Source organism: Ascaphus truei, chromosome 1 (genome assembly GCF_040206685.1).
Source record: "Ascaphus truei isolate aAscTru1 chromosome 1, aAscTru1.hap1, whole genome shotgun sequence".
Lineage (NCBI taxonomy): Eukaryota > Metazoa > Chordata > Amphibia > Anura > Ascaphidae > Ascaphus > Ascaphus truei.
The window spans coordinates 405,193,882-405,217,155 of record NC_134483.1 but is presented as its reverse complement, the minus strand read 5'-3'; the positions used below and the strand labels follow the sequence as shown (position 1 = coordinate 405,217,155).

At 43.8% G+C, this 23,274-nt stretch overlaps 1 protein-coding gene across 7 annotated transcripts in view; it reads left to right on the top strand.

The window, feature by feature from the left end:
• The window catches only part of TMEM131L (transmembrane 131 like), a 147,019-nt gene that overhangs the window by 7,094 nt on the left and 116,651 nt on the right, over positions 1-23,274 (top strand). For all 7 annotated transcript variants that reach the window (XM_075613116.1, XM_075613112.1, XM_075613108.1 and 4 more), the window contains one exon: positions 2,045-2,088. In XM_075613116.1, coding sequence (XP_075469231.1) covers positions 2,045-2,088 — 44 coding nt within the window. The remainder of the gene's footprint in view (positions 1-2,044; positions 2,089-23,274) is intronic.

The window sequence follows — 23,274 nt, the reverse complement described above, 5'->3', positions numbered from 1 at the left end:
AAATAAATAAATAAAAATATGCTAAAGAGATTTTTTTTTATACTGTACATGCTTAGATATCACTATGCACACACAGCTTTGCTGGAATGCTGATCCATGCAAGTGAAACATTGCAGGACACTGTTCCATGCGTTGACAATCAGCTGTTCTCACATATTGAGTTGTAAATTAGTTATGGTATTTGTAGGCAGACATAGTAAGGTCACAGTGGGAAAACAACATCGAAGTGCACCCACGTGTGTCACGCAGGTTTACCAAATTTGAACAAGCCTGTTAAAGTCAATGAAATATAATTTTTTGTTAAACTTTGTAGATATTGGGTTTCTAAGTGGATATGTAAAAGGGCACGTTGTCTGGTGCATTTTGGCTTACCCCATTTGAATGTTTTTTGTGTCAAACATCAAAGCCACCAAGTCAAGCTGACCAGTCTAACGGCAAAACTTGTCTTGCCGTTTCCATAAGCCGGACTTTGCAGAATAAGTTGATGTAAGCAGCAGATCAAAGCTATGATCAGATCTGTGAAGGAAGGAAACTCAAAGTAATGTATACATAGACCTGTGCTTATTTACTTGCACAGTACAATACTGATATCTCAGTGTGTGTGTGTGGTTCCAAAAATGTGCGGTTAGGGAGGAATTGGTTGAAGCAATGACTTAATTGAATTAAAAGTTGGGACAATTAAACCCGCCAGGTATGAGGTGGCATTGACAGTTGCTTGATCTCTGCGGCAGCATTAGCGCCAGATGTATGTTCGTATGACAAGCTTCACACACACAGCAGGTGCATATGGCCACAGATGGAATCTTTTGCTCCATCTTGATGCACTTCCAGCGTGTTATTAAACTCGTCAGTGGTAAAGGTCTCTCCGGTTTTATAGCTTACCTGGAGAATCTTGCTGCATGTCTGGTTTTGTGTCTGTGCTAGCACACATTTCTTATTGTACAAATGGAAAACGCACAAATGATTTGCATTTAACCCCCTTTTGCAACTTTGAGAATAACACATGGGAGTTTGACCCACTGCATTCTTTTAGGTTGTAACAAAATGGTTTCATGTTTTACATAAGATACAAATAACCAAGCATAACTATTGCTTTATGTAAACTAGATTGGAGTAGCTGGTGCAACCAGTCAGAGGGAGGTGGACAACGTTAAAAGCAGCCATCCCCATCCATGTTCCTGAACTGGAGCAACAGAACAGCTTCCATGATGTCGGGGGGCCACTGGTTCTCTCGGCTCTGGTACTGAGCAGAATATCTGCCAGCTGGACACAAAATTGGCCCTGGGTTAATGCTAGCTCCGGCAGCCAATAGAAAGCCTAGCTGTCACAGTTTTCTATTGGTGACCTCACACCATGTTTGTATGCCGGGTGACCATATTTTTTAACATTTTATGTAACAGTCGGCGCAAAAATAATTATAAATCTTGGGAACTGGGAGGTCCACGAGTGTCGGGGAATCACAGATGTGCTCTGGGCGGCACCCTGGTTCAGCCAAGTCTGCGGTTAGGTTAGCCACAGTAGTACAGCATATACAAAGTGTACTCATGGACACATTTATACTGGGCTGCAGTAATGTGCAGGCCATTGCATTGCACAAGTGCTTGTTACTGTGTGACTTCTATATCCATAATCTTCAATAATCAGGACCCAAATATTTTGATAATGACCGTTTTTTTCTCTCTCTCTTTTTTTTTTCCTTTTTAATTACAGGAAGTGCATGTAAGGGTTTTACAGATTTTGAAACCACAATGCTAAAAAAAAAACAAGTTACTTTGTGGTGCAAAATAATGCGAGGAAGTTGAAATAGTAATGAAAGCAACTTGTCTACATATGATGAATGAAAGTTCACGCTGCTTATGGGTTTGTACGGTAATTAAACCCAAAAGCTGTCCTACCCTCCTCAAGCGTATTGTGATTATTTGTGGATTTCCACAGGCCCTTTTAGTGTCTGTGTGAGATTAAATGCACATGGTGTTTCTCTGAGCAGTGAATGTTCCCTTTTAATGTTCTCTAAATGATTTGTTTCTGTGTGTCATATTTTCAGACTGATTCCGATCAGAGCACGGGGGAGCATTCGCAAGAACAAAAGTAAGTGCAGATCTTTTTCTTGCAACTAAAATGTCAAATTGAAAAGGTTGAAATGTTCTGCCTCGTTCTATCTCTCGTTGGTGCTGCAACGCATTGCAGCTAGGAGTTAAATGTGTATTGGATAAGCCAGTTGCTTTGTAGATGGCTTATTATAGTGATATGATCAATGAATGTACCAACAAGGAATCAGAATGTGGGGTATCTTAAGTAGGGTGTCACCCTGCTTCCCAAGTAATACTCGTGATTTAACCGTGTGATGACATCATCAATGCAGGGTTCAACTTTTTTGCAACATTAGGAGAAACATGTGCACTTCTTTGCTGATTTAGGTTCCAGAACACATTAACTTGCATGTTAGGCCTCGTCCAGGGTGGCAGAGACAGGAGATGGAGGGCGGCGCGTCCGTGTGCATCAGTCTGCTGGGCGATGTGTGCACATCATCCCCAGCAGACCTTTGCCAGCGTTGAGGAGGCGGGTCTACAGAACTCGGCTTAGGGATGGGTGTTGCTCTGTTCAAATCATTTTCAAGAATGATTTGATTGGCTAACGAAATAGATGAGCGCTGGTCATTAGAACTGTGAAATATCTGCTGCAAATCTTCAGTTTAGTTATAGGCCTTGAGCATCCCGTAACAAAAGCAAGTATGTATTGTACATACTGTATGTTCTTTTAGGCTTGACCTTTTGATAAAGCGTTTCATATAGAAGAGAAGCAGTTGCGTGACTGGGTTCTTTCACTCTATTGCCATATGAAAGTTTCTTCACATGTACAACCTACCTTTTTATTTTTTTTTTCATCCATGATATTTCCTATTTAAGCTTAATAGCAGCAATTCCCGGGTATAAATGGATCACAAATTATTAGGTAGCAAGCTAAGAGGAACAGCTTGTAGAATAACCTATTATCTTAGCACACTTGGCTCTTTCTAATACCTTTTTCTGAGCTGTAGTTGAGGATGGTAAGATTTGTGTATGTATATGTGTAATACATATAGCAAATGGAAATATTACTGTAAGCTCATCTGCATGTCTTAGACAGGTCTGCAACCCCACCCTTCACCATTATCACCCAGCACACATCACTTACACTACAGCATGGGATTCTGGTAAATGACATGCAAATGAGCACACAGTGCCACCTTTTTGCTTCAAAACCATTCAACATGGTTCCCCTATAGGCTTAAGCTTGCTGCATGGTCACAGCTAATACATAGATATAGATTTATATCTATCTCTCTCAACAACAACAAAAATTCTGTGTGGGTGATGTTAAGAGGAGGTTCTTCCTATTTTATTTAAAGTTTGTGATTTAAAGCTGCAGTTCAGTCAATATCCTGCATGTGTGTTTTTTTTAATAAATCCGTTCTGTAGTAAGAAAAAATACTTTTAGCATTTTCTGTTTTTAAAAAAACAACTTTGAAAGACCAATTTTCTTGTATTCTATTTTAACAAGCATTTGCTAAGGCACTGCCCCTTCATGTCCTGGCACAAGCCCTGGCACACCCCTTTGTCAGCCCTGCCCTCCCTCTTGCACATGTCAGTGCAGGAGTGCTCATGAATATTCATGAGCTTCCACTGACTGACAGAAGCAGATGAAAAACATATGCCATATCTAAAGATGTCGCCAAATTTCGCCGATCAATACATGGAGAACGAATTGACTGTCAGCTATACAGAGAGAAAAAAATTAAAAAAAAAAAAAAATGCAGCTTTAAAGTCTTGGTTGAAATCATTGAAGAATTGACGAGGAAGTTAGGCGTACAGTACTTGACACAGGTGTGGGGTTTGAGACCTGTTGCTGTTGAATTGTTGGGTATGTCGGCGTGCAATCATGAAATGTATGTACTGTATGTATACACACACACACACACACACACACACACACACACACACACACACACACACACACACACACACACACACGTGTGTGTATATGTATACATGCCCCTGAGGAAGGTCCTTTCTGGATCGAAACGTTGGATTAAGTGCTTTTTTTTTTATATACAGGTTTTCTTTGCATTATCTATTGAGTGCTGTTTCTTGTTTGCTCTGTGGGGGGAAACAGTTTTTATCCTATCTATCCTATCTATCCTAGCCGTGTTAGTCCAGTTGCGATAATGCAGAATAAATGAGTCATATGACATACCTTTTTTATTTGGACTAACAATTTGTCCTAATACTGAACTCATTTATTCTGCTCTATAGATATACAGTCTACACATTATATGTGTGTGTGTGTGTGTGTAAAGGAAAGCCTGCTACAGACTACTGAGAATAAGTAGTACTTAAATCAGTATAATATACAACAGCCACTGACGGTGCTTGGGACATAATATATGGAACCACAGAAGAAAGAGAGAAAGTGTCCCAAATATAGCACTCCAGTATACTAAACATAAGCAAAATGTATTATTGAAAACCGTCACATAAAATCACATATAACAATTATAAAACAATCCCTGACCCTACTCTGTAATGATAACAAGGAAAACCCCCTTATATTAGAGAGACACACGTAAGATGAATGCACACTGATAATGAAACCTCGCATATAAATGTATCTTGGAAAAAGGGCTAAAATAACCCCTCTGCCAAGTGAGGCCGGCCAGTCTTATAAATATGTTCTACGTAGCAGGGACATGGATAGAGGTTATAACCATCTACATGAACATATTTAAAGGACACCTGGAATCAATAATAACAAATACTGCAGCAGCACACATGAACAGAAAAACTGGGACTTTAAAGAGATGATATAGTGTCCCAGAAAAAATATATACATGCGTCCCATAAGTAAATGAAGCATGAACAACCCTCAGCCAAGAAGACTATGTTGTATAAGTCAGCGGTGCGCAAACTGGGGGGCACTAGATTATCCAGGGGGCAGGGGGGCGCTTGCAGAGGCCACACGCTTTTCCCCCAAGGCATTAAAATGAATGCCGGGGGATTGCGTGAGGCCTCTGAAACTTCACTTACCTTCTCTTCGGCGATGCAACGCCATAGCAACGTGACGTCACCCCGCCCGGGAGCCGAAGAGAAGGTAAGAGAGTGGGGTCGCGAGCAGGGAGGGAAGCAGAAGGGGGGACTTGGCGTCCGGGGGCTTGGTGACCGGGCGTCGGTATCAAATATTTATGGCGCACCGGCCGTGACATCACTCAATTGAAGTGCGGGCAACGTTGGATCAGGGCGTGCGGTGCAATCCCCAGCAGGCAGTCAGCTGTGCTGCGTCGACGTGCTTCGTCATCCACAGTAGACATGGAAATGTGACGCTCCCTCTAATGACCCACACCAATAGGAGCTCACACAATTGTAGTAATGCAGCACTAAAACGGATGATCCCAAGTCAGTCGGAGGGATCTCTGGCTGAGATATCGCTCTTGCGAACGCGCTCTTGCGAGCGCGTTCGACTCGCTCTCGCGCTCTCTCCTTAAGACAAAATGAGTGAATATCTAGCTCCCCTTGATTTTTAGATAAAATTCCATTTATCAAATTTTAGAACCTCCTATCAAAATGTTATGAATGAGGTAAAAGGGGATTTGTAAACTCTTAACTCAACGTATGATAAAGAAATCAAAAATATATCAGGGATTTGCCACCTATCTGCAATCATTGACATCTTATCATGTAGGGGTCCTGTGTATAATTGCATTAAAATACAATGCAGTGGCTATTCAGTTTCTTTTGGTGTCTGCTTGAAGTGTGTCAGTACATATATATTGTTTTAGTTCAGTTTGATGCCTTTCATGTTGACTCTCGCTCAGGCATAAGTTATGCAAGTAAGTTTAGAAATCGACGCTGCTTATGCAGGAATCAAATAATATCTCGTCCTTGTTTAGCTTGCATTAGCAGATGCCACTGAAACAGATACATTTGACTCAAAAGCACACAGTACAAGAGTGACTGCTACCCTGCATAAAGCACTCAAGGCTTTAGAACGCCTAATGCTTTAGAAGAGTGCTGCCACTTCTGGAACTCGAGCATCCATCTGTACGAGATTAATTTGGCTTGGCTTGGATGAGGCAAGAAACCTTGGTTTGCATCGTTATAGTTGGGTCAAGTTACATAACTGAAAATGTTACATTTGTAAACAAGTTTTGAGATTTTTTTTTCTAAGCCTTTGTTTTTAACATAATTTGTGGAAATTTCATTAGGAAGAGGGAAAGGCGCCAGGAAAATTATGTGACGTATACCCCGAGTATAAAGACAAAGCTGCTTTATAACTCAGCCCTAATAGCTGCAAAGATACCATGTCCTCCACTTCATTCCCTCCAAAGTCCCATGTCATACAGTAGTTAAGTTGCAGACAGGGATTCTGGGTAGTGACATGCAAATCAGCACCCAGTGGACATGTGACTTTAAGGCTGCGCTTATTGTGCCGGCAACGCGACGTCGCAGCAAAACAAATGTATTTCCGCCGTCGCGTGCGCTTATAGTTTAAGTGGCGCGACGGCTTGGTCGTGGTCGATGGAAGCCAAGTCAATTTGATATTTCCAGCGACCGAAGCGTGACGTCACCGCGACAGCACTATAAGCGCAGCCTTAGCTTCCTATCTGCTCTATTATGTGGAATCCCTGGAGCTGCAATACACATATCTTTACAGCTAAGCCTGTATCATGCAGAATGCAGTCAGTGGACCCACTCAAAGGCAGCTGTTTACCAGCTTGACAATGCAGAATCTGTTACCAGCGTCAAACTGATTACATTTGTGAATATAGAAGCCGTTGTAGCACTTTTCTATTTGCATCCTTTTTTTGTTGCTGGCATACAAACAAATATATATTTGTTTTTTAAAACATGCCACGGTCCTTTTGGCAAATATCCGAGTGTGAACAGGAGACATCGATTCAAGTCTGGATTGTTTAATCTTAAGAGATTTAAATGTGGATTTCATCTTTGGGGGCCATCTCCCCTTCCCCCATTTGTTGGATAATTCATATAGTCCTTCTTTACACTGTAGCATTAAAGCAGCAATGCCCCTAACAGCCTATATGAGTTGAACGCCTATAATGTTCGTATATTGGCCCCTTATGTCCTGCTGTTTTATTGAATGTTTGTTTTGGTGGTAAAATCGTCATTTCTGTGACCTCTAGCTCCAGAGATTGCCATGGTAACCTTTAGACTGCCCTGGGCTCTGAGGAGAGAGCCATCTTAACCTCAGAGAACAGTAATATTTCCAACTCCTGAACGGAGAAGCATGTTTAAAAATAAAAACGGCGTTGGAAAGGATAAGAGAACTCAAATTAAAAAAGCAAAACCAAATGGCTATCAGTGCTGCGTGGCTGCTTTTTAAGGGTCAATGCGTGGCTGCAGCAGTAAGCCGCATTTGGCAAGATGGTGGAGGAGGTGGTTGCATAATTGGCTGCGGTGAACTTTTTAAAATGTGCATACAGACCTATTGACTGAGCATTACCTTGTGTATTTTGAAGTAGTTCAAGGGGTTTCTAAAGCGATTTCCTTTTGCAGAAGTCCCCTAAAATCACAATACAGAATATGTTGGTGCTTTACAAATGAGCAATGATAACATCCATCTTGCCTTTCTTACACCCGAAATGTCTTATCGACAGTGGCCGAAGTATGATGGAGTTGGGGGGACAGAGTACCACACGTTTTTAATTTATAATCACCCGAGAATACCACTACTATTTTATTGACCACCTAATGCTTTTTACTTTCTGTTGAAAAATGTAAAAAAAAACCCCTTTATTTTAGGCCTCCATCCCTTTCTCATTTCTCTTTAATCCGTCTGAAATAGTCAGAATAAGCTTTTCCTCAATGTTAAATAAATGTCAAATGTTTTTAAGTTAGACACAGTATCACTAATATTTTAAGCCCATTTGACCATCTTATACTATATTAGTGAAAGCACTGTATGTTTGCCTGCCTGCATGCATGCATGCCTGCCTGGATGTCCGGTGTCCCTAGGGGAAATCTCATTGGTCCCTTGGCCCGCCCGCCCCCGCACACCTCTCATTGGCCTGAGGCGGAGTGACGGGCCAAAGGACACACAGGGACACACACACACAGGGACACACACACACAGGGACACACACACACAGGGACACACACACACAGGGACACACACACACACAGGGACACACACACAGGGACACAAACACACACAGGGACACACACACACACACACACACAGGGACACACACACACACACAGGGACACAGGGACACACACACACACACAGGGACACAGGGACACACACACACACAGGGACACAGGGACACACACACACACAGTGACAGACACACACACACACACACACGTGTGTAGGGGGGGTGTTACCTACATTAGCGGAGCTCACAGTGTTAGCAGCACCCGCGCGCACCTCCTCCTCTCCCCGTGTCTCCCGCGCTTTCACCCCGCCCCCCCCTCCCCCGGCGCCGCTACAGTCAGCGGGACACACACACTATTATTACCCCTTCAGCGCCCCCCCCCCCACCCAGTGTCAGCGGCCGTGCGAGACCCCCCTCTATATCTCCCACCTCTCCCCCCCCCACACATATACATGCCCCCCCCTCCCCGGCGCTACAACTCACCCCTCCCCGGCGGGGGAACAGCCAGTGGCCAGGCAGGCTGCCTCGCGGCGCCGAGTACCCAAGATGGCGGCGCCCGGGACACAGCGGGGGAGCGGCCACAACACGCTGCCTCCCGCCTCAGATCCACGTGGGACCTGCCGGATGGGTGAGTGAGCGGCCTTCACCCCCCTTCACCTCTCCTCCAACCCCCTTCACCTCCCCTCCACCCCCCCTCCCCTCCAGTGTCAGTGTCTCCCTGATACCCCCCCCCCCCGGCGCCGCTACAGTCAGCGGGGGAGCGAGTGAGCGCCCGGGACACAGCGGGGGAGCGGCCACAACACGCTGCCTCCCGCCTCAGATCCACGTGGGACCTGCCGGACGGGTGAGTGAGCGGCCTTCACCTCCCCTCACCCACCTCTCACCCCCGATCACCTCCCCTCCCCTCACTCCACTTCTCCCTTCCACCCCCCTTCACCTCCCCATTTATCTCCCCCCCCTCCACACCTCCCCTCCACCCCCCCCCCCCATCACCCCCCTTCCCCCCCCCTCCGCTCCCCTTTCCACCCCCCCTCCGCTCCTCTTCCCCCCCCTCCACCTCTTTTTCCCCTTTCCCCTCCCACCCCCTCCCACACTTCCACCCCCTCCTCTAACCCTTCCCCCCCCCCCTCCTCTAACCCTTCCCCCCCCCCTCCTCTAACCCTTCCCCCCCTCCTCTAACCCTTCCCCCTCCTCCACCCCTTGCCCCCCTCCTCCACCCCTTGCCCCCCTCCTCCACCCCTTGCCCCCCTCCTCCACCCCTTGCCCCCCTCCTCCACCCCTTGCCCCCCTCCTCCACCCCTTGCCCCCCTCCACCACCCCCTCCTCCCCTTCCCGCCGCCCTTCGCCTTCATGCCCGCCTTACCGCCTCCCAACCCCCGCCTCTGCCTTTCACCCGCCCTTACTCCGGCCGCCTCTGCCTTTCACCCACCGCCTCACAGCCGCTGCACGCACTCAACAGACACCCGCCACACACACCTGCTGCCTCCCGCCCCTACGCACCGACATCACTGACCCACCGCCTCACACCCTAGCAGGACCCCCACTCACAGACAGCACTCACAACCCACGCGCCAGCCGCCGCCTCACACCCTTGCAGGACCCCCACTCACAGACAGCACTCACAACCCACGCGCCACCCGCCGCCTCACACCCTAGCAGGACCCCCACTCACAGACAGCACTCACAACCCACGCACCACCCGCCGCCTCACACCCTAGCAGGACCCCCACTCGCAGACAGCACTCACAACCCACGCGCCACCCGCCGCCTCACACCCTAGCAGGACACACGACTCAGATTTTTACATCACTTATGGCACCAAAATATACATTGTACTGTGATGTGGTTACAATAAACCATTTTTATACAACATCGTATTACATTTTCTTCCATCTTTCTTTTCAATATTATTATCCAACCTTTACAACAAACAGTCACCTTTTGTTCCACGATTTATAAATAATACTACCTATTACGCATTTACATCCCGGGCAACGCCGGGTCTCTCAGCTAGTTGCTTATATATGTTTTGCATTGTTATCTACAAATTGTTCAAAAAGGTTGGGAAATAAGGGCAGAGTTAAAAAAATACTGTGGAATTAGCGTGGCTAATCCCAGAAGCCATAGTGTGTCCCGCTGGACGAGTATTCGTGCCCAATAGATACAAACACAGACATTTCTGAAACCAAGGCCTCAGTCTTTTTGAACGTGCTCCTCCGATTCCCCTAGTCTACCATGATTTAGACAGTGTAAACAATCTATGCACGTATACTATTTTTAATAAAAAATTTTTATGCAGCACCATTGTGTCAGAAGGATGCTTTTCCTATCTTAAAGAAATGGAAGATTATTACAAAAGCTGTCAAAATAACATTGTGCCTCTTTGTGCTGCATGGTGAAAGTTAGTCATTGCTCACATCTAAGTGGGAGTAAATCGTATGCAGGATGAGCGGCTAAAGAGTGTTTTACCTGCCTCCCAAGAGCTGGATGTTGGGAGCGGCTTGCAATAGAATGCAATCTCTAGTGTTTATACAGTATATAGAAAGTGATCAAAGTGTGAAGGTGCAGAAATATTGATAACCACAGGTTGTCTTGTTTATGAAAGCTGCAATTTTCTTTTAGAATAAAGACCTTGTTTTTTCCCCCCTGTATAGCATAGAGCTGAAAATGAATACATTGTACCCCTTTGTGCATTAGGACTATGTAACCTGTACAGTAGGAAAAAAAAACAACAACTTTAATCTGTGTATAGTCACACCAGTGGTTGGCATAGAGGCACACCTATCTGCTGCAGTGAAAGAGGTACTATAGTATGTTGCAATCCACCTGGCACTAAAGGGGAGACAAGGTCACAGTAATGCAAAGTACATGGACTATAGTTTACTGGTTCATTGAAAAAAAGATGCAAAAATATATATCCTTCCTATAGGTTTTTTGTTTTTTTAAAGAGGCACTCCGCACCGCACTAAAAACAAAAAGATATATATTTTTAATATATATAGCCGTTGATTATCTTGATTTGATCGGCAGCTTAGATAATTTGTTTTCAATCAGCAAAGATCCTGCTTCCAGGGTTCATCAAATGGCTGCCTTTCAGTTTCATACAAGGATGCTCAGTATATTAAAACTCCTTAACAATAGCATTAAGAGTTTTAAATAAAAAATAAAAAGTAAGTATTATCTAATACTTATAATAAATAAAAAAAAAACACACACGTAGAATATTGCATGGATTGCTGTCTCCCTACAGCCTATATATTACCATGTTACTTTTTGCCAGCAGGCAACAGTGGGCATTTATCTTCTGAGCAATGAAATAATGTTTTGGCTTAGTTGTGCATGCACGTGGGCTCGAAATGACATTGTAGGGCAGTGGTTTTCATCGTTTTTAAGGTCTGTGGAAACCGTCACAAATTATAGCGACTTCAGGGAACCCCCTTTTAAAATGTATTTTGGCTTTTGTATAACCCACTCATTTATCCTCTGTAAAAATACTACTGGTGGAGTTTATTGCTGTGGTTTCTTTAGCATTGCTTCACTCCGTCTCCCAATGATTGTATATAGTCATGGTCTGGTACTAATTTAATGTCTTTCTATACAGGCAGACAAAAAAGCATTTTATCATGTGCTGCATCATGCTATTCCCATGTGATGTTTACTTACTATCTGTCACTATATGGCAGTCAGTTTTTATGCTGGTGCTGCAAGATAGTGAAAGTACCAGCCATGTAACACACTAACTACCATTGTTCATGCTTCACTGCCTACACGTGTGAAGCATGACTTCTGTTAAAGACCTTGCTTGGGAAAGCATGATGGGTAATTCATGCCTCTCTCGGCCCATTCCAAATTGTAGGGATTTTACATTCACGGCTACGAGGATTAACGTATAAAGGAGCTTTTAAACTGACCACTGCTGTGTGTTTGTGTCCTACAATAGAAATTTATTGGGAGCTTCTACAGTAAGGTGTATATATCGTCTGGGTGAAAAGGGCAAAAGTAACTTGTACAAAGAAATTCTTCGGACCGCTAAATGGCCTGCACATTTATATGTGAAATTTGTAGTTGAGGGAAATATTCATTTCATGTTTATGGGGGTGAACAACTTTCTAAAACGTACTTTGTAACTCCGCTAAGCGCATCTTAGGAAGATCTTTGGAAGATCGGTGCCATTCTTTCTCCCTTGTGTTGTTGAGCACAATTCTTCATCTAGTCGCTGATATGAGCACTGCGTATTGTAAATTCTGGAAAACTGGACATTTTGCTTTTAGGCTTGGCTTCAAAAAGCTGTTGAGCATATTTTAAAGAGGCAGTCCTGCAAAAGTGAGCCAACGTCTTTCAAAGAACATTCAGCTTATCGACACCTTATGTTTAGGAAGTTGGACAAGTATAATTATTTTTCTCTTCAAATAAATAAAGTGTCCGTCTATTTAACAAACATATACTGTATAGTGAGTGTATGGAGCCAGCCCGGATTTTTAGGCGATATATTTAGTAGAATTTCTGTTATAAATTATGAAAGACCGTTTAAATGCAATACAGATGTTGAATGACCCGTGTCTATCTATATAGATATCCACCACACATTATTAAGGTTATGGTGGGTAAAAAAAGTGACAAAAACCCTCCACAGTAAAGCATATAGCAAAATGGAAATATTACTGTATGTTCATTTGCATGTCTTAGACAGGTCTGCAACCCTGTCTTTCACCATTATCACCCAGCACACAGCACTTCCACTGCAGCAAGGGATTCTGGGAAATGACATGCAAATGAGCACACAGTGCCACCTTTTGTCTCAAGCTCACATTACATGAGCAACCCTTGAGCCAATGCATGCTGCTTTAAACACAGGTTTGCAGACCTGTCTAAGACATGCAAATGAACATACAGTAATATTTCCATTTTGCTATATAGATATCTATATTGATATAGATATATCTATATATAATATATATAATATTTATTTTTCCTGAAATTACTGCGTTTCATTTATTTGAATTTCAAAGGGTTCTGTGGGCCATCTCCAATGTCACCAGGAATTACTAGCCCATGGAACACCGTTTGATATCCCTTCTGTTGATGACAGTAGCTTTGTGACATTAACCAGTGAGTGCTGTTGTGAGAGTCACTTGCAGAGAAGGTTTACACACAGAGAGAGAGTAACGTAATTGCTGTGGGGGCTTTTTGTATGAAGCAAAAATGGGGAAAGAAAAAAATATTTTCCTTGTCTGTCAATTTTTTGAATTGTTTTAATTGAATGACTTGCAGATAACCGACTTAGTCCCTAATAAAAGGGGAAGGATTGACAATACCCAGTGCAGAGTTTACTGTATTCCACTGTAATGTAATTCTCTTCAACTCCATTTGTAACCAGCTCTAAGAAATCTGCAAGGTTTGAAAGCGGTGTTCTTTATAATATGAACGCTCATTTTGGCTCCTGAAAAGTTATAACAAACTACACCAAACCTCCATTTTTTTTGGTGCAAGAGGGATGCAAAGGAATGAGTTTTGGGCTACAGTCCGCTATCTGCAAACCGAATGCTTCCGTGCTCATACTCACACTGCTCTACCACTGGTCTCAAACCTAAAACACACATTACACTTTTTGAGCTTGCCATACGATAATGTAAATACAAGTCTCCTTCAGTGGGTCCGTTTACATTCCTAATTAGGTCAGATGACACGCCCGTCACATCATGTTCTTACTTGACTGTATTTTTGTGACTTTGTTTTTTTTTTTGTGCTGCAGTTCAGTCTTTTTTTTGTTTTGTTTTTTAAATTTATTTTTTTACTTCAATAGTTTCATGTGTGCAATCTCTACTTGCCTAAAGAACTGCATAGCTGCAGGTCAATTCGTTCTCCATGTATTGATAGGCGAAATTTGGTGACATCATTAGAGCTGGCATATGTTTTTCTTCTGCTTCTGTCTCAGTGGAAGCTCATGAATATTCATGAGCACTCCTGCACTGACATGTGCTAGAGGGAGGGCAGGGCTGACAAAGGGGTGTGCCAGAGCTTGTGACAGGACATGAAGGGGCAGTGCCTTAGCAAATGGCTGTTAAAATAGAATACAAGAAAATTGGTCTTTCAAAGTTGTTTTTTTAAAAACAGAAAATGCTAAAAGTATTTTTTTTTTACTACAGAACTGATTTATTAAAAAAAACACACATGCAGGATATTGACTGAACTGCAGCTTTAAGGTGCAGTCTCGCAGAGCACTCTGCATTGGGAGTGTGATATGGTCAATGCATTTAGCAATGTAATCGCCCTACTGTTTTAATTTTTCATCTACATAGTATTTGGCTGCCATAGACAAATGAGTGCTCCTCACAGCTTTTAGGACAATTACTTTTTGTGACCACTATATGAGGTGGCGTGATCCACCTTAGGTCTGTTACTCTTGTCCTCCCACAGCTGAAGAAAGAACGTCGGACAGGTTCCCTGATCGTTTTTATTTTATAGTGTAGAGAAAAAGTGTACACAGTAATAACAAAGGGATAGGCACAACAAAAATGTCTTATTGGCCTAACGTTTCGACTACCCTCTGGAGCCTTTATCAGGAGATCTTGGTAAAGGCTTCAGGGGGTAGCCGAAGCTTTTGGCCAATAATTTATTTATTTATTGCATATTTTTGGTGTGCATATCCCTTTATTTTTGTACAGTACTTTATAGGTACTCTGATAGCGGCACTGTCTTCAGTAGTCTGGTCTACAGGCATACCCCAGTTTAAGGACACTCACTTTAAGTACACTCGCGAGTAAAGACATATCGCCCAATAGGCAAACGTCAGCTCACGCATGCGTCTGTCAGCACGTCCTGGACAGCAATACCGGCTCCCTTCCTTTACCTAAGCTGTGCGCAAGCGCGGAGACTACAGAGCCTGTTACACATGAATTATTTACATCAGTTATGCACGTTTATGACGATTGCAGTACAGTACATGCATCGATAAGTGGAAAATAGGAAGCGCTTCACTTTAAGTACATTTTCGCTTTACATACATGCGTACGTTAATGTGGGGTATGCCTGTATACTATTTATGCCCCAATCCGCGTGTGTGTGTGTATACACCTGGGTATGTATGTATATCTCTATCTCTCTATCTCAGCACGCTTATGTATGTGTATATCACACGTGTGGAGTGTTATTTTTTTTTTTTTTTTTAAAGGAATTGTATCGTTCAAATCTTTCACAGTGTCCCTGTTGGGTACAGAAGTTTTAGTGTAATTAGAGGAGGAGCTGGTTGGCTTTATATGAGACTGCCACTGAATCTGCATGCCTGTGGTTAGGTTGAAGAATGGTTCATATTGGTTACTGGGAGAGGAGAAAAATTGCCCTTGGCTTCATAATATTAACCTCATGAGTAACATAATCCTGAAAGAGGGTTGGCTTACTTTGTGTTTTCATTTGGCTTGGGTGCAGGAAGCTTTTTATGTTTGTGATACTATTCAAGGGTGCAGTCACTCCTAGGATTAAAATGAATCAGCAGTGATTTCTTGAAGAGGTTGGATCAAGGCGATGGATGCAGTTAAATCAGACACCTCCTAAGTATTCTTGTATATATATATTTTTTTTTTTTGTACAAGTTCATGTACTGTGCACGGTGAGCAGAAAGTTGGGAGTAGTTTGACTCCCTAAGGATCCTCAAATTTGTTTAAGGCCTCAAATAAGACAAACAATGCCACCATTTTCCTGCTTGGCCCTCTTACTGAGCAGTCACAGGCCAAAGTTTGACGAAATGGGTCTGTTATGCAAGTTTGGAAACAAACCGTAGTTGCTTCATAAGTTACAATTTTAAGGAATCTAGTAATTATTTTGAAATGTATTTTGGAGAGCAGGGTGGGGCTAGCCCTTTTTGCTACCTTCAGGGTTTCTCCCGCACGCCACACCTGTGTGCACGTGAAAGGAGTTAAAACATCCAGCTACCCAGCTCACTTACCTGCCTGCTGGGTACTACAAATGAGCAAATTCTCCCTAAAACTTTTGTCACTACAACTCAATTATGCTGCCACCACCAAGAATAATGTAAGGACTTGCCCTCAATAGTTATTGGCCCCCTGATTGCTAGGAAAAAATTTCAGTAATACAAACTCAATGTAGCAAAATGTGTCCAAAAATGCAATTCATCTCTTCACAAAGGTGCAAGGGTCAATTAGAGCCCAAAGATAGTAGTTCTTAAATTGTAGATTTAATATATGAAAAGTGGTTCAGTGGTGAATGCATGTTGGGACATCTGTCTTGACAAGGCTAAGGCCCGAGCCATAGAGGGGGGAGCAGTGCTGAACAGCGCTGACGCTGAGGCTCGCCTGCTGAAGCTGTGCGATTCCATGCACATACAGGCGAGCCAGCGGGCGCGATCGGAGGCGGTGGGAGGTGGGGCAGTGACGTCGCTGGGCAAATCACCGCGACGCACTGACGTCAACGTCACGGCGCCGTGACGTTGACGCAGCTTCGCGCTGATTGGATGTTTTCAGCCGACAGCGCTCTGAAAAACAGCTCGGCTCTCGGCTGAAAACTCCATCTCGTCAGCACGCCTGCGGACGCTCGCGTGAGCCCGCTCTCAAGGCATCCTCATTGAGGATGCAGGGGCTCAGCGCTGAGCGTCCGCACGGCTCAGCGCGGCCTGTCCGTCTATGGACTCGGCCTAATTTTAATCTTTGAGGAGGAGGAAACAAATATCTGTCTCTAGAAAAATTAAGCATTTAATTGTTTTGCAGGGCAAAAAGTAACTAAAGTGTGTGCCAACACCCATGCGCACTCATGAAAAAAAGAAAGTTTAAAACAACCTCTTCTCTGGACTTTTCTGGACCTGAAACGTTGTACTATGAAAGTTTTCACCAATAAACGATATAATTCATAAGTACAGGCATACCCCGCATTAACGTACGCAATGGGACCGGAGCATGTATGTAAAGCGAAAATGTACTTAAAGTGAAGCACTACCTTTCCCCACTTATCGATGCATGTACTGTACTGCAATCGTCTTATACGTGCATAACTGATGTAAATAACGCATGTGTAACAGACTCTATAGTCTCCCCGCTTGCGCACAGCTTCGGTACAGGTAGGGAGCCGGTATTGCTGTTCAGGACGTGCTGACAGGCGCATGCGCGAGCTGCCGTTTGCCTATTGGGCAATATGTCCTTACTCGCGAGTGCACTTAAAGTGAGTGTCCTTAAACCGGGGTATGCCTGTAGAGGTCTATTCATTTTTTGACTAAGGAATTTTTTGCAAATATTTACACAAGGGGGTTTTAAATTGTTTTTTTTTGTTTGTTTGTTTGTTTTTTTTCTCATGGAAACAAATATCTGCCATGCAACGCAGGCAACCTGTCCTATGTGATGTTGTTGCACTCGCCTAACTTTGCCTGCCACAAATCTATATCTCTTATCCCTGTGAATTGCATCAGATTGTAATTCTCATACATGTTTAAATTTATAAGGAAATGGAGAGTGGCCTTTCTGTCACATTTTTTGTCTTCTTACCAGACCAGCCTCAGGAATTTACCCAATGCCCTTGCAGATAACCTAGGATTATATCAAATCTCTGGGGCATCTGTACCTCTCACCAGTCATTACTATCGTTTTCTTGGCCTAGTAATGCAAAGACCAGGTGACCTCACATCACAAGAGACAGAGAAAAAGAGGTATTTTTTAAACTGAAAGGTTAAAGGCATTAACGTGACACAGTATATTTAATGAAGCCCCTCAGAGCACGGACATGATCTGCTGCTGATTTCAGTGCATTGCAGTCAGCTCTTCAGAAATTCACATATGTCTTAATATTTTCCGAAAGCCTCAGGAACATATGTTTCTCATTAGCGTTTTTGGCTGGAAAAAAAATGTTGGTGACGAGCGCACAAGAACCTCAGCAGGATTAGATTTTTTTAGATTGGACTTTTTTTCTCCCAGTAAATACAACAGTAGGAGAGAAGCATTACAGTAGGGATAGTCTAATACATTTTACAATGTTGCCTGATATTTTTTTTTTCTTGATTTGGAAACGTTTCAATGTATTTCCCCCCCCCCCCCCCCCTCCTTAATGTACACTGTTCTTGACTAATTGCTATAAGATCATAAATCATGGTGACAAATGACGTGGTTGAGTTTTGTAGTGAAAACAATCTTTCAACTTTTAAATCAGAAGTCGGTCAGAATAAACGCAGAGCTCTGCCTTCTATCAAGTCATGTACAAGAAACATAATTAATTTTAGTGCCCACAAATCTCCTTAAATTGAAGCAAAACCACTGAACTGCATTATGCAGTGTATGCTCCATTTCTGGGAGTTGACGTCCATACCAGAACGCCAAACTGCAGATGCCAAGATCTGTGATTTTATATCCCTAGCACGTTTAGGGGTGTCGATAAAGGGAAAACACACCCCACGTTTTACCCATGTTACTTTCACTGGTCTTTGATTTTCACATCTTTGTTCAACTTGGCGTAACTTTTGTAAACCAATATTGCTTGACCTGAGGAAGAGTGTGAAACTCTTAAAAGCTTGACCTAAAAAAAATCAATAAAAAAAAAAAGGATATCACCTACAGTATTGTACTAAAGTCATTTATTTTATGACAATGGGGAGCCATTAACTCGCTTGCAGTTCCCGTTTGCTCTCTCTCTGTCCTGTAAAGATAAATGGAGTTGTGATTACGACCCTTTATGGGCTTCAAACAATTAAAGTGGCAGTTTTGCCAGCTTTTGTTGCTAGTAGGAGCTGAAATATTTGTTCCACAGCAGTTTTCAATGCATTCTTGGTGGTAGAGATTCTTAAACTAGAGTCATCTGCCTACCGGTCATCCCTAAAAACATAGACGTTGGTCCCTGAAGGTTTTCCAAAGTTATGTCAGACTCTCTCTGAGGCCTCGGTCCCGCTGCGCTCGTTGGCGCGGGCGGCCACACGCGAGTTCCCTACCAGCAGGGGAATTTTCCCGAGCCGGTCCCTGTCCCCCCTGGCGGCACAGCGCACTACACGCTGTGGCGCGTCAGCCGCTATGGGACACAAGAAAATGGTGATCCCTAGCGTTGACGCGTCACGTGGTGTGGCTGTGAGCCAATGGGGAGGGGAGGCTTCGGGAGGAGGAGAGGCTTCGGGGAGCGGGGAGGAGTGTGGAGTGAAAGCAGCGTGCCTGTCTGTGTGTGTGTGTGTGTGTGTATGTGTGTGCCTGAGTGCGTGAGTGCCTGCCTCTGTCTGTGTGTGTGTGTGTATGTGAGTGCCTGTGTGTGTGTGTGTGTGTGTTGCTTACCATCAGCAGCTCCAGCCCGAGTCCGTGGAGGGAGGGGGGGGAGAGTAGCGGGTCCCTCCGCTCAAGCCACGCCCCCCCTCCCTGTCAAACCTCCCACTCCCGCCCATCTCCCGCTCCAGCTCCCGCTCCCTACAGACCGCATATCGCGGTCTGTGTATGTCAGCGCACCGCCTGTCTGCAGTGCGGGCGCGTTGACTCTGGGAGCGGGGCCTTAGCCTTAGTCTGAGCGTTCCTCTCACTGATAAAAGGCTGATTAATAAATACAAGTCTATTACTTTATGTAATGGATGCGGCGTAGTACGCGTGTGGGCCTTAATTATTGACATTGAAGTAGTGTGCAGTATGGAAAAGTTCCAGAACCCCTTGTATTGTGATATTAATGAAATACATAGTCTTTAACACAGACTATATAATACCGCTGGCCACTGCACAATTTCTAGTATTCAGCTCAAGCTGGATATTTCTATTATTTTTATATAGTGTTAATCGTTTATTAAACATACAGGTTGGTTGTACGGTACAAGACTAGGAGTACTAAACTAATGTATGCTGTCCAGAGAATATGCAATCGAATGCCGTCCTCTTGTATAGGTTGAATCAAAGGTACTGCTTTATGATTAGAGAAGATGAGCTGTTTGGAGAGCATAATAGCCCAGAACATTTGCTGAATACACTAACTTTATTTACATATTTTTGATTTTATTCATGGAATGTGAAGCATTGGGAGTAATGTCTGATGTTTGTCATAAAAAATCTTGGAGGTGAGCATCGGTAGTGTTGGTTAGGAAGCTGAATCCTTTCTTGATGCTACAATTTCCTGATCTCCATTTTAAATATTAATATTTTATGTTTGCCAGATGATGTTAGAGGAGGCAGCAAGACATTGCTGTCCTCTCACAGAATTGTTTAGAAGAACCTTGTCTAGCTGTAGTAATGTACAGTGGTTGATCAACCTTCATAATAGTCAAAATAACCAACTAGGGTCAGGATTCCGGGTCCATGGCAGATAACGCCAGATACCATGCATCACAGCTTGGTGAATCCTGGCCTTAGCAGCTATACCTAAAGTAGAACCTGGCTTATCCATGTACAGGGTAATACACAAGCCCCGCCCAGCCTTGAGAAAGCATTGCCCTTGCGAAACGTGCGTCGGCAGTGACGTCATAACGTCAAGGGGGCGGGACCAACGCTCGTGATCGGAGCGCGTCCAGTCCCACACAAGCTCCCCTTCACGGAGCTGTATACTAGCATTTATCTGAAACGAGTTATCTAAGCAGTAACCGGGCTACTATTGATTACACCAAGCATTAGCAATTGGGTGAACAGCTATTCAGCATTGCCACGGTTCCTGTGATTTTTATGCTACCAGTCTCTCGTGCTGTTTTTTTACTTTTTCATGTGTAAGTAGACACTACTTGTGTACTAGTTGTCTCCTTGTATCCACTGTGGCAGCAGTCACCTGTTCTTTGTGCTACTAAGAGGTACACTTCTGAAGGTATCTATTATATTTACACCTAACTGGTGTGTGTAATTGGATCACTGCCAAGACCGTGTCCCCTGTTACTAGCACTAACTAGGGACACTAGTAGTGTTCCCACGATCCGGATTGCCTCACTGTTGGCCACACTTAACAGTCACCTGCATTCAGTGACTGTTTACTATTGTGGATACTTACCGGGTCCACTTATCTTGTGTCACTACATTAGTAGGTTCGTTACACAACTCATACTTACCTGTATGAGAGGCACTCTATAGACCAGGCTAGTGACTGCACCTGTGTCGCCAACTAGCAGATACAGATCCCAGTGGGAGGACTATTCATCTAGCTACACCCTGCACATATCATCAAGGGTGGAAGCTCACACTATACACATGAGATCTGGTATATTTTAACTTCGCTGCGCTTTTTGGCTCAAGATTGAGTCCCACTTACTCTGGCAACCAAGCGTTCCATGTATTTTAGTTGAGTTAATACTCCAATAAAGTTGTGTTTTTAACCCATTCACTCCCCACATCACCATAGAAATTCTCTTTCCTACACACTGTGTTTTGTGCACCTGTATGAGTGCCCTCCATTGGGGTTCTTTCTCTCCCAGTATTAGTTCCGTACATTACCCCAGATAGTAGCACCACAGGGTTTACCTTTAAGCAGTAGCGAGGGTACCTCCTTCCCTTCCCCTCCCCCCCCCCCTTCTTCCCTGAGTTTGTTATCCATGTACAAGTCTGGGAAACACTCGGGCTCTGATCATTTCTATTCTGGAATTCCATCTGCGGCTCTCCAAAGAAAAAAACCCCAACATTACCTACCATAACTACCCATCGTTCACTCGGGGGCTCTTAATTTGCACCACTTTTTGTCAGTTTTGGATTCAGTGGCTTTGTTTGCAGGCTTGATACTGCAGTTCTGTGTCACTTTTACAAAATCTGTAGGCAATTTAACAAAGTGGATGTCTTTCTTAAACAAATTTAATCTTGAGTTCAGTAGCTTTCAATCCTCTCTTCAGGGAATCCCAGCTAGGCAATGTTTTGGGGAAAACCAAGCAATACTTTTATCATAATAAAAACTTTATATAGCACTTTTCTCCCAATGGGACTCAAAGCGCCTCAGTTACAAAAAGGGAAAAATAAGAAAACATTTAAGGTTATAAACGAGACCAAACACATGGAAAAACACAATACAGGATGGGACGGTCCTGTAACTATTAAATGACGGACAGGTTGTGGTTCATGAATTAAATGCCTGGGTAAACATGTAGGTCTTTAGCCTATTTGTATAGATTTCCAGAGAGGAGGCCTCTCAAATTTTACGAGGCAGACTGTTCCAGAGAGTGGGAGCAGCGTGCCTAAAAGCTTGAGTCCCAAAGGAAGTTAAGGAGATTCTGGGAACTGTTAGGAGTCCTTCATCTGCAAATTGAAGTGAGCGAATTGGAAGCTCTTTCAGATAGCTTGGACCATTGTCATGTAGTACTTTGAATGTCAACAAGCCAATCTTGAAATAAATTCGCCATTTTATAGGCAGCCATTGCAGAGAATGGAAAATGAGGGCCATGTGGCTAGGACTGGTCTGGTTAGTTAACCTTGGTGCAGCATTCTGGCATTCAGGCAACACAGCTCTTTTATTTTTTCTCCAGAAGACCCAGGTAGAGTGCATTGCAAAAGTCCAGGTGTGAGGACACAAAGGCATGGACAAGCATAGTGATTCTCGGGGGGGGGGGGGGGTTTATGTGCTTAATCCTGGTGGAAGAATGAAGATTTGATCATGGCTACCTGATGTTTAAGGGTCAAGGACAACACCAAGATTCTGCACACAGAGTTTACAGCTGGGAGTTCCAAGCTTAAGGACAGTGTGTTGACCTACCTGCAGTCTTATCTTCCAGCGGTGACCATCCACCACGAGCACTTCTGGCTTATCATTATTCAACCTCAACCAACTGGCACTCATCCAATCTAGAAGCTCAGGTAAACCTCTATTGAAGACTGATAAGGGGTTCTTAGTGCCTGGTGCAAAGGACAAGCAGAGTTGAGGGTCATCAGCGTAGCAGTGATAACACAGGCCATGTCGTCTGATTATGTCACCTAGTGGCAGCATGTTCACCGTGAACAGGAGATGGGTTTGAACGCTGTTCAAATATACACTATTGAAGATACACTCTGTGACATGCCAGTGAGAGAGGATCTGAATCGGCTGAAAACTGTGCCTCCCAGTCCACAAAACTCAGTCGGGCGCCCCATTAGATCCCATGGTCGACCCTATCAAATGCTGCAGAGGTCAAGGAAGACGAAAATCAGTCACCTGTGTCTTTCGCCATGAGGAGATCATTGTAGCACTCGAACCAGAGCTTATTGAGTACTATGCCATCTTCTGAATCCTGA